The sequence below is a fragment of the Cotesia glomerata genome, linkage group LG3, assembly GCF_020080835.1.
Source record: "Cotesia glomerata isolate CgM1 linkage group LG3, MPM_Cglom_v2.3, whole genome shotgun sequence".
NCBI classification, from domain to species: Eukaryota; Metazoa; Arthropoda; class Insecta; order Hymenoptera; family Braconidae; genus Cotesia; species Cotesia glomerata.
The window spans coordinates 10,882,509-10,893,840 of NC_058160.1; the positions used below are offsets into that span (position 1 = coordinate 10,882,509).

General features: G+C 28.0%; 3 protein-coding genes across 3 annotated transcripts; 2 read left to right on the forward strand and 1 right to left on the reverse strand.

Annotated features, from left to right (window-relative positions):
* The first annotated feature begins 248 nt into the window (after positions 1-248).
* LOC123261848 lies at positions 249-5,673 on the forward strand. The gene is made up of 5 exons (XM_044723702.1): positions 249-1,246; positions 1,703-1,938; positions 2,018-2,138; positions 3,038-4,400; positions 5,010-5,673. Exons 1-5 carry the CDS (start codon positions 1,110-1,112, stop codon positions 5,106-5,108), a joined length of 1,956 nt encoding a protein of 651 aa, XP_044579637.1. The 5' UTR covers positions 249-1,109; the 3' UTR covers positions 5,109-5,673.
* LOC123261860 (cilia- and flagella-associated protein 300-like) lies at positions 5,607-7,326 on the reverse strand. The gene is made up of 5 exons (XM_044723730.1): positions 7,232-7,326; positions 6,703-6,778; positions 6,173-6,415; positions 5,945-6,117; positions 5,607-5,876 (listed from the first exon to the last, which is right to left on the reverse strand). The coding sequence occupies exons 1-5, from the start codon at positions 7,324-7,326 to the stop codon at positions 5,699-5,701; spliced, it is 765 nt and encodes a 254-aa protein (XP_044579665.1). The 3' UTR covers positions 5,607-5,698.
* Positions 7,327-7,464: 138 nt separating this feature from the next.
* LOC123261853 (alpha-1,2-mannosyltransferase ALG9) lies at positions 7,465-11,309 on the forward strand. The gene is made up of 10 exons (XM_044723712.1): positions 7,465-7,581; positions 7,766-7,922; positions 7,987-8,192; positions 8,322-8,435; positions 8,504-8,614; positions 8,676-8,958; positions 9,020-9,136; positions 9,962-10,447; positions 10,521-10,651; positions 11,108-11,309. Exons 1-10 carry the CDS (start codon positions 7,499-7,501, stop codon positions 11,241-11,243), a joined length of 1,824 nt encoding a protein of 607 aa, XP_044579647.1. The 5' UTR covers positions 7,465-7,498; the 3' UTR covers positions 11,244-11,309.
* The last annotated feature ends 23 nt before the right edge of the window (positions 11,310-11,332 follow it).

Sequence of the window (11,332 nt, forward strand, 5' to 3'; positions counted from 1 at the left end):
TTTTTTTTTTAATTTTTAAATTTACAATAAAATTTTTTTTAATTTCCGAAAATCATAAACAATCATATCGGTTACTTGGATATTTTAATGTTTTTATTTTGTATCTTTTTGTAAAGAAAAAAAAAATTTTTTTTTCCTAATAGTCTTATGAACGTGGACTTGGCGCGACTTTTTTACAGTGAAATTGTTTTTGTTCGGATATATACATACGTACAACAGAATACTTTTACATTTGAGAATTGTATTGATATACCGAGCAGTCTTTAAAATGCATTTTATTCTGTACGGCGGCGCAAATCTGACGCAGACGCGGTTCTTAAGCATTTATATAGAAGTGTAAGACATTGGCACACATAACATTGTAGACGTATATATATTTTTTTTTCAGTGTTATATATATTTTTAGTTGTAAATTGTGGGTGTTGACAACCACATGTTTTGCCGAGTAAAATTTTACCAGGATACCTAAATTTAGATTTTTGAGCTCCTGGGGTCGGAAATCTGAAAAAAGTATCACTTATTTACACATGTGACATTTGTATCGTTAAAAATAAAAAATGTTCGGTTTTATAATTCTAAATTGTAAACATTTTACCAGTCATTAGCAAATTTATGACTTAAATAAGGTCATATTTGAATTTATTTATTGTTGTGTTATTAATCCGGCTATTAATACGGCAATTTTTATTAGTGTTTGCATTGTGTGACCTGTAGTTGAACGTTTAACTCATAAAAAATTCATTATCATTTCTCTTGCCGGCTATTATTCACTTGCATAATCGCATAATCGTGAATCGTGTGACGATAATTAGTCTAGTCACGAATGAAACATCTGACTGTTCGGAAATAAAATCACTGTATCAAGGAGAAAAGAATATGAGTTTATTTTTTATCGGCTGATAGCCGTACCCGCCTCTTATTTATAAATTTAGTTTACATTTTTTTTTATTACATTAATGTGATAAAAATTTCTAGTCAAAAATTGTGTGCAAAAAATTGACGTGTTTAATTTTAAATGAATTATTTTTAAAGAATAATAGGCAGTGATAGAAAAATTTGTTATTTAAATGCATTATCACCTCTGATGTAAAAAGTGTAAAACCATTAAAATGATACGGATAGCTTCATGCTATTTAAAACGTCTAACTGTTGTGATACTTCTTGCGGCGTTTGTTTATTGTGTTGTTCAAGTCCTGAAATCAGAGCTAAATTTCAACGACAATGATTTGTCTAACAGTGACAAGTTGTAAGTACTTTTAATTAAAATTAATTTAACAGATATTTAATGATTTTTAAAATTATTTTAACGAATAAATTCTGGTAAAAAAAATTAACATGTAGAAATTTTAAATACAATTTTTCAAAAATAATTTTTCAGAAAAAATTTATTTTCTTAATAAAATTAAAAAATTATCAAGCGACTGCTAATTTTAATGTCATTAATTTAAAATATATTTGATAATTTTTATAACAAATAAATTATGGCAAAAAAAAGAGAAAAAAAATGTTATTTTAAAATTTTTAAAAAATAAAAAATGCAATTTTTTCAAAAGTAATTTTTTGGAACAAATTTGTTTGTTAAATAAAATTAAAAATTAGCAAACCTTACTGTCATGTATACTTTAATTGTATAAATAGTTCTTAATTTTTAAATAAAATTTTTCCTGACATATAATAATAATAATTATTATTATTATTTTAGAATGCACATTTCTCAGCTAATAAGAGACTCAAGCAAGCAGAAAAAGTACACAGAAGATGGCGTCGCCTGCAAGCTTCCTGAGCTGGAGATCAACAATCCTGAGATTCTTAAATTTATCCACGAAGTTCCACCGCTGCAGTGCTCACCCGAAGACTGGGTCACTGTCGAGGGCTCCCGTGTTTTCATTCTGGAACGTGCTCGCGAGCGTTACGGTCCAATTACCTGTGCCTTCAGTGGTAATTTCTTAATTAGTCTACTTAATCTGTAAATTAGTTTACTAATGAATAATTAATTAACGGAAATATTTTATTTCAGAAATTTTACGTGTAGATGATTACACTGTGCGTCTTACAGAGCCTCACGAGTCTGACGATGCGTATATTTTACGCAACAGTGATTTTGTTGACGTTAAATGCGAATCTAAAATTGGTAATCAGTAAGTACTTTTTCTTCTTTACATCATCTTCATAACTTTGACAGTAAATGTCAAATTTTTTTTTTAATCAATTAGAATAAAAAAATGCTTTAAAAAATTTCCATAAATAATTTTATTTGATTTTGACGTGGAATTTTTTAAATCATTTTTTATAATAATTTAATTGCTATAAAATAATAAAAAACTTTATAGAAATTAATTTAGCAGACATTTAATAATTTTGGTGACAAACTATTGCAAAAAAAATTGACACATAAAAATTAAAAAAAAATAAAAAATGCAATTTTTTTTAAATAATTTTTTCGAACAAATTTTTTGGTAATTATTAACAAGTGAGGTCAACCCCATTTTGGGCCATAACTAGGTGAAAAATTAACACTTTAAAATTTTTTTTGTTCTGCTTGTTTTTAAGGTGTATTTATGATAAAAAAATATCGTGAAAGAAAAAAATAAAGTTTTCGATAGCTTTTTTGCCTTCAATGGTTGGAAAAAATTTTGGCTCTCATGTTTTTTGATAAAATTTCTATTTTATCTTTTTTTGATATATTTTTTTTTAAAAGTACATAAAAAAACGAACAATTTAAAAAAAAAAGTTGAATATCACAGTTTTTTAAAAAATTTATAAATTTTTTAAAAATTTGTAAAATTTATTAAAATTGTGATAATCAACTTTTTTTTTTTACTTGTTCACTTTTTTATATATTTTTGAAAAAAAAATATATCAATAAAATCAAATAAAAATTTCGTTAAAAAAAAATGAAAATGAAAATGGTTGACCCCACTTGTAAATATTTACCCAAATTTGTTTGTTAAAAAAATTAAAAAATGGTCAAGTGACTGCTAACTTAAAAGTAATAAAAATTTCTAATGTCAGTTAACTTGAATAATATAAATTTTAGATGGCACAGCGTTTTAGCGGGTGTAAAAGAAGATCCCGAAATAAAGAAAACAATATCTTGGGAAAATATCCCAGAAGGAGGATTGAATCTGAACGTCCTGATCTTTGGATTCGACTCTCTATCCCGCAACACCTTCATCAGAAAGCTACCGAAGACACATCAGTACATAAAACAGTCGCTGAACGCCCAGGTGCTCGAGGGGTACAACATAATCGGTGACGGGACTCCTCAAGCCTTGATCCCTATTCTTACAGGTAAAATCGAGCTGGAGCTTCCGGAGACAAGGAAGCGGATGGGTGCTTTGGCGAATTACGTCGACGTGTATCCAATGATCTGGAAGAAATACAAAGACAGCGGATACATAACCGGGTTCATGGAAGACGTCCATCACATTGGGACGTTTACTTACCGGCTGAAAGGCTTCAAAGAGCAGCCAACAAATCACTACATGCGTACTTACTACCTGGCAGCTGAGCCATATTTCAAGTATTCGAAGAAATTTTGCATGGGTGGATTACCGCGTCATGTGGTTATGATGAATTACATTAAAAATATTTACGACGTTTATCGTGATAAGCCTAAATTTATATTCGGGTTCCACGGCGAGCTCTCCCATGACTCTTACAATGACATCGGAGCGGCTGACGTTGATTTACTGAAGTGGGTGAAGAGTCTGCAGGACCAAGGACACCTCAACAACACGGTGCTGATCCTAATGAGCGACCACGGCCACAGATTCGCCAAAATTCGCAACACCTTGGCGGGCAAACAGGAAGAAAGATTGCCTTTCTTCGCGTTTATTTTCCCTCCGTGGTTCAAGCAAGTCCACCCAAGAGCTTATGCGAACTTTGTGTACAACACTAGGCACCTGTCGACGCCCTTTGACATTCACAAAACCCTGGAGCGGATCCTCAAGATGGAAACTCCCAAGGATGCAGACACCCAGGAGCGAGACATCAGTCTGTTTGACAAAATTCCTGCGGACAGAACTTGTGCCGACGCTTTCATTGAGCCTCACTGGTGCGCCTGTCTCACCTGGCAAGAAATACCGGTCTCGAACAGCACCGTCGTCGAGGTAGCCTTGAGCTTTATTAAGTTTTTGAACTCTTACACTCAAGAGCACAGAAACATTTGCGAAATTCTGAGATTGAATGAAATAATGTGGGCAGCTAAGCTCGTTCCTACCAAGGGGCTGCTTAAGTTTGAAAAGTCCAGCGACAAAGACGGGTTCATCGGGGACTTTAGTGCCAAAACTCATTTGACCAATGAAATTTATCAGATTAAAGTCAAACTATCACCTGGGGGTGGAATTTTTGAAGCCAGCATTGATCATAATATTGAAAAAAATATTTTTAGCACTAAGGTAAATTTATATTATTGCTTTTTTAATTGATTAATTATTAACTAGCAACCTTGTAGTCACTATGTGACTGCCGTGACTTGTGAACTATAAATAAATAAAATTTTGCTTTATTAAATAATTATCTTTGTTAAATTGCACTGTACTTTTTTTAATATTGACATTTTTAAAGATATAAGCTCATCCCGATGTTACACTTATCGAAACCTTTCATTTGAGTACATACATGCATTTTGATTATTTTTCATATATTCATATATATAAATATATAAAATATATGAAAAATGATGTGGGTACTCAAATGAAATGTCTTGATGAGTGTAACGTCGGGGTGAGCTTATATCTGTAAAAATGTCAATAATTCACAAGATACAAGGTCATTTCTTAATTATGTATCTAGAGATAGAGCATTTTCGAATGCAGCCTAAATACTTATCATAATAAATTGACTATCGGTGAGAATGAAACGAAACCTTAAAAAGACACAAATTCAAATCAAGACCTTTGCAATGACACTAAATTTCACTAAAAAAACCGATTTTATCATGTAACTATCCTGGAAACAACATTTTTCTTATTCTCTTAATAATATAGATAATTATTTTTTTACAGATATCACATGTTAGCAGGATAAATAAATACGGATCGCAGGCGAGATGTGTTGAAAATGAATTTTTCCATCTACGGAAATATTGTTACTGTAAAAATTAATCGTTCTAACCCTGGTTCATTGTTTGTATTTATTGTGATTATTTATAAATTAGACTATTTAGCAGTTATTTGATAACTTTAATAATATTTTTGACAAATAAATTATGGCAAAAAAATTGACATGTAGAAATTTAAAAAAATAAAAAAAGCAATTTTTTAAAAATAATTTTTCGGAAAAAATTTGTTTGTTAAATAAAATGAAAAAATTGTCAAGTAACTGCTAACTTTAATGTCATATTAGACTGAATGCATTTTCTGGATACAAAAGTCATTTGGAGTTTGTATAAAAAGTTTTAGGAATAATTAGAAGACAATACACGTACGTTTGGGTGCCAACCACACCAGTATTAATTTCATTTGTAAATAATTTATGAATGAAAAAATTTCACTGAAATCTCATCACTTTATATTAATATTTAATATATTTAATATATATACTTATTAATTGTCAAATATTTAAATGTAAATTTTATTGTAACATAATTTAAAAGCGTGAGCTGTTACCAAATTTCTACTCTGTAATGCACATTTTTTTAAATAATGTAAAAATTTATTATAAAAGCAATAATTTTCAATATTCTTCTAAAGTATTAATTCCCATATTGATGAAGAATTGTTTTTATTTCCCGACTTGTAGGGTCTATTAAAAAAAATCCAATGTTTTGTTTATGTTCCGGCTTATGTGGGAAGTACGGCACGTCATTTTTTTTTGCAATTACTTCCAACACGATTGTTGTAATGAACAAATTGTTTTCTTGTTTCTGAATTCTTTAAATATTTCATCTTTTTAAATTAACTTGCAAAAAATTAACTTGCAAAAAATAATTGCCGTTTACCTTACGAAATCTTTGTAGAGACTTTTTGTTAAGTCTAAATAATTATCCAAGTCATTTTCATATTGACAATACTCGCCGCCAATTACCAACAATTGAAACAATTTGAATATAAATTCATTGCGCTCGTCTTGAGTATAAAGATTGTACTCGTTAGATTCTTCATCCAATAACATCTGAAGTAATTAATTATTAAAACTTTTACATTCATAAAAAAAAAAAAATACTTACCGCTCGCAAATTATCCGAGACCAAAATTCCATCAATAAAGTCATCAAATTTTTGCCGAATATTCCCCGTAGAGTATATAATATTATTATCTGGATTTTTTAATTTGTCAAAAAAAGTCATGCTCATAATTGAACAAGGAATTTGTTTTATTTCAACTTCATCAGCTGACAAATTGGACTCTCTGAATTCATTTTCGCACCAAATTTTTAATTTTTCTGTCACATTCGAATTTTTGAAAAATGCCTAGAAATAAATAAAAATAATTATTTAGCTTTTATGAAATTAATTATAATACTAAAGTTAGCCGATGTTTTCTTTTTTTTTTTGGTTTTTTTTAATAATTAAATTATAACAAAAAAATATTTTTTAAAAATTGCATTTATAGTTTTCCAAGTTTTTTACAAATGAAAATTTTTGTTTTATTTTTTTTTAATAATTTTTTCAATATAAAAAAATTCTAAAAATTTTTAGATGTCGGCTAACTTAATTTTCATAAATTAATTAATAATTTCTTTTAATAATTAAACTACCTCAGCTAAATTATATTTATGATACAGATGAAACGTCTCGTTGAATAGAAACTTTTGACAGCTCAAATTCATCCCCCTGATAGAAAAATTCTATTAAAGATGATTCAAAAAAATGACACTGAAGTTGACAGACATTAGAAAATTTTTTAGAATCTTATAGCAACAAAATTATTATATAAAAATTTAATAAAAAAATAAAACATTAAAGTTAGCAGTCACTTGATGATTTTTTAATTTTTATTTAACAAATAAATTTTTTCTGAAAAATCATTTTTAAAAAATTGCATTTCTAATTTTTTTAAATTTCTACATGTCAATTTTTTTTCTCATTTTTTTTTGCCGTAATTTATTTGTTAAAAAATTCTAAAAATTATTAAATATCTGCTAAATTAATTCTTATTAAAAAAATTCCACTTGTGAAAATTAAAAAAATTTTTTTTATCATAATTAATTTTTAAGAAAAATTTTTAAAATAGACAGCTGACAGTTAACGTCAGTATCATTTAAAAAAATAAAAAATAACACTTACCATTTTTTAAATAACTCTCTAGTATTTTTATTATTGACCTGACAATTATCTGTATTTGGCAATGACACAAATGTATACTTGGGTTCAACATCCATTATCTTATTAATTATTTATATTTCCAATTCATTAACTTCCGAGTGATTTACAAAAATAACAAAATAAGCGCCATGGTAACCAATCGAAAGTCGATTGAGAACTCTCGAAAATCTAATCTAAATGTTCAAACTGAAAACCTCCCGCGCAAAATAAAATCAATAATATAACATCATGCCGCCACGTAGTAAACGTCCTCGTCAGAATTCTGTAAACAAATCGATTCCAAAGAAAAGTAATGAGAAAAAAACAGCCAAGTAAGTTTTTATTTATTTCACTATCTACTTGATTAAATTATTCTATAAAATACCTGTCAAATTTTACTAGAATACTAAACAACCTGTCATTAAACTTAACCTCACTTTTTCATATTGTTTATATTTTTAATTGTGATAAATAGTGAATAAAAAAATCAACACACTTTTTAAAAATTTATTTCAGCAAATCTGAGAATGTAGCAGTGCCAGATCCCACCACCATGGGACTGATTTACCCAGGAGGTGACACAGCATTCAAGTTACTGCTGTCAGCCAGATTTTGCTCGGCTATTTGGTGTTACATCAGTGATTGTGATGAAACTTATAATTATTGGGAACCGGTAATTATTTTTTTATAATAATAATCAGAATTTTAAATAATAATAGATACATTTATAATTTTAGAGTCATTATTTATTGTATGGGACAGGACAACAGACATGGGAGTACAGCCCAGAGAATGCTTTACGTTCTTACACATATTTATTAATTCATTTAGTGCCAGCTAAATTCTACTGCTATTTATTTCAACCAAATCCTATTTTAGTCTTCTATTTTATACGCTGTCTTCTGTCAATCGGTTGTGCTATATCAGAAGTTTATTTTTATCAGTAAGATATCTATTCTTTAAATTAATTATCTTTAAATTTTTCACCGAAAAATTTTCTATCATCTGTCATGTTTTAAATTATGATTAAAAAATTTAATATATAAATAATAACAATAAAAAATTTTTTCAGAAATGTTTGTAAAGAATTTGGAGTACACGTAGCACGTCTTATGTTAGTCTTTTTAATTACAAGCTCTGGAATGTTTATATCAAGCGCTGCATTTCTTCCATCAGCATTTTCAATGTAAGTTATTTTTATTATAATTAAAATAATTTTTTTTTAATTAATTTTTTATAAATTAATTTCTTTAGGTACGTAAGTACAGCAGCAATAGCAGCGTGGTACGCACGTAAATACGAATTAGCAATATTTGCAACAGCTATTTCTTCATTACTAGGCTGGCCATTCGTAGCCTTACTCGGGTAAATAAAAAAACTTTACTAATAAAAATATATACACGTGATTAATTTTACTAAACTCCAGGGTACCGATAGTAATTGATCTAACATTGAGACGTCAAGAATGGTCGAGATTTATCAACTGGACAATAATATCCGGAACAGTTATTTTGATACCTATGGTCTGGATTGATTCTGTTTACTTTGGAAAACTAGTTATTGCACCGCTTAATTTGATCATGTACAATGTATTCACAAATCACGGGCCTAATTTATACGGAACCGAGCCACTGAGTTACTATTTTATAAATGGATTTTTGAATTTTAATTTTGTGTTCATTGCTGCTCTATTTACTCCCTTAGCATTGGTGAGTTTATTAAATTTTTTTTTTTAATTAGTTAAAAATTAAATACTGATTTATTTTACAGATCTTATCTTGGGAAATAGTACCAGCGAAGCCAAGAAATAAATATTGTCTGCCCTATTGGTTTTCATTGGCTCCGCTTTACCTCTGGATGATTGTCATGTTTTCACTACCTCACAAAGTAATCTATATTATTAAGAGAATAAGAAAAATTTTTTTTCCAGGATAGTCATATGATAAAATCGGTTTTTTTAGTGAAATTTAATGTCATTGCAAAGGTCTTGATTTGAATTTGTACCTTTTTAGGATTTCATATCATTCTTACCAATAGATAATTTATGATGATGAATATTTACGGATGCATTCAAAAATTCCCTATCTCTAAATACATCATTAAGAAATGACCTTGTATCTTGTATCTTGAGAACTATTGACATTTTTAAAGATATAAGCTCATCTCGATGTTACACTCATCGAGACCTTTCATTTGAGTACCCACATCAATTTTTCATATATTTATATATATCATATGTATGAAAAATACATCAAAATGTATGTGGGTACTGAAATGAAAACTCTTGATGAAAGTAACATCGGGATGAGCTTATATTTTTAAAAACGTCAATATTTAAGAAAGTACAGTGCAATTTAACAAAAGTCATTTTTTAATAAAATAAAATTTTATTTATTTATAGTTCACAAGTCACGGCAGTCATATTAGTGACCGCAAGGTTGCTAGTTATTTATTATTTAATATTAACTTATAAAAAAAGATTACTAATTAAAACATTTATGACACTTAATTTAGCTGTCACTTGACAATTTTTTAATTATCTTTAACGAAAAAATTTGTTCCAAAAAATTATTTTTAAAAAATTGCATTTGTAATTTTATTTAAATTTCTACAAGTCCATTTTTTTTTTGACATAATTTATTTCTTTAAAAGGAAATTAAAAAAATTGTGAAGTGATAGCTAAATTAATTTTCATAAAAATTTATTTTTCAGGAGGAAAGATTTCTATTTCCAATTTACCCAATGATCTGCCTAGCCGGAGCGATAACAGTAGACGTAGTTCAAAAAATTTATTTCTTCGTTCGTACGCAGATAAAACCCTTGAAGCAAGTCTCCCATTACTTGCGAGGTACGTCTCATATAATGATACTGGTATTTATAGTGACAGGCTTGGCTGGAATATCGCGATCTTTCGCACTTTTCAATGGCTACTACGCGCCTCTTGAAGTTATGATGGAGGCCAACAAATTGGGCAGCGAGGGCCAAGTTCCAGGCGATGTCAACATTAATTTCTGTGTTGGCAAAGAGTGGTACCGCTTTCCCGGTAGTTTCTTTTTTCCTTCAAATAATTGGCGGCTTCAATATCTACAGTCAGAGTTTAAAGGTCAACTACCCCAGCTGTTTCTAAATCATCTTAATGGTACTAGTGTAATTCAGGAAAATTTTAATGACATGAACAAAGAAGAACCTTCGCGTTATGTAAGTTGTTAAATATAACAATTAATATTGTATTTATTAATTTATTTATTTATTAATTGATTTTTATTTTTAGTTTGACATTGAAAAGTGTCACTTTATACTGGATCTAGATACCGGTACTGAAACAGAATTAGAGCCAAATTATTCAAAACAAATAGATAATTTTACTGTAATTAAATCTGCTAAATTTTTAGACTCTTCTGCGTAAGTATTTTTTAATTTAACTTAATGAAAATAAAATTGGCCGACATCTAAAAATTTTTAGAATTTTTTCCTTTAAAAAAATTTAATAAAAAAATAAAAAATTTTATTTTTAAAAAACTTGAAAAACTGTAAGTGCAATTTTAAAAAAATATTTTCAAGTTCTAATTTAATTAATGAAAATAAATTAAAAAATCAAGGACATCGGCTAACTTTTATTAACTTTTTTTTTTTATTCAATTAAAATTAGCAGTCACTTGAGCATTTTTTAATTTTATTTAAACAAATTTGTTCCGAAAAATTATTTTTAAAAAATTGCATTTTTTATTTTTTTTTTTATTTTTACGTCAATTTTTTTTTTCAATTTTTTTTTTTGCCATAATTTAATCGGTACAAAAATTCTAAAAAATGATCAAATATCGGCTAAATTAATTCTCATTTTTTTTTTATCACTGACAGGTCTCATCCATTCTTCCGTGCATTTTATATCCCATTTATATCAGAAGATTACAGTAAATATGGCTCTTACAATTTACTGAAAAGTAATAAATTTAAATTATCTCCTTCGAAAATTTCAACTCCAAAATCCGCATAAATAAATTTTTATAATTTTGTAAATTGTAAATATTTTTTTATAATAAAAAATCCATTGTGATTGTTATTATGTAATTTTTGTTATTAAAA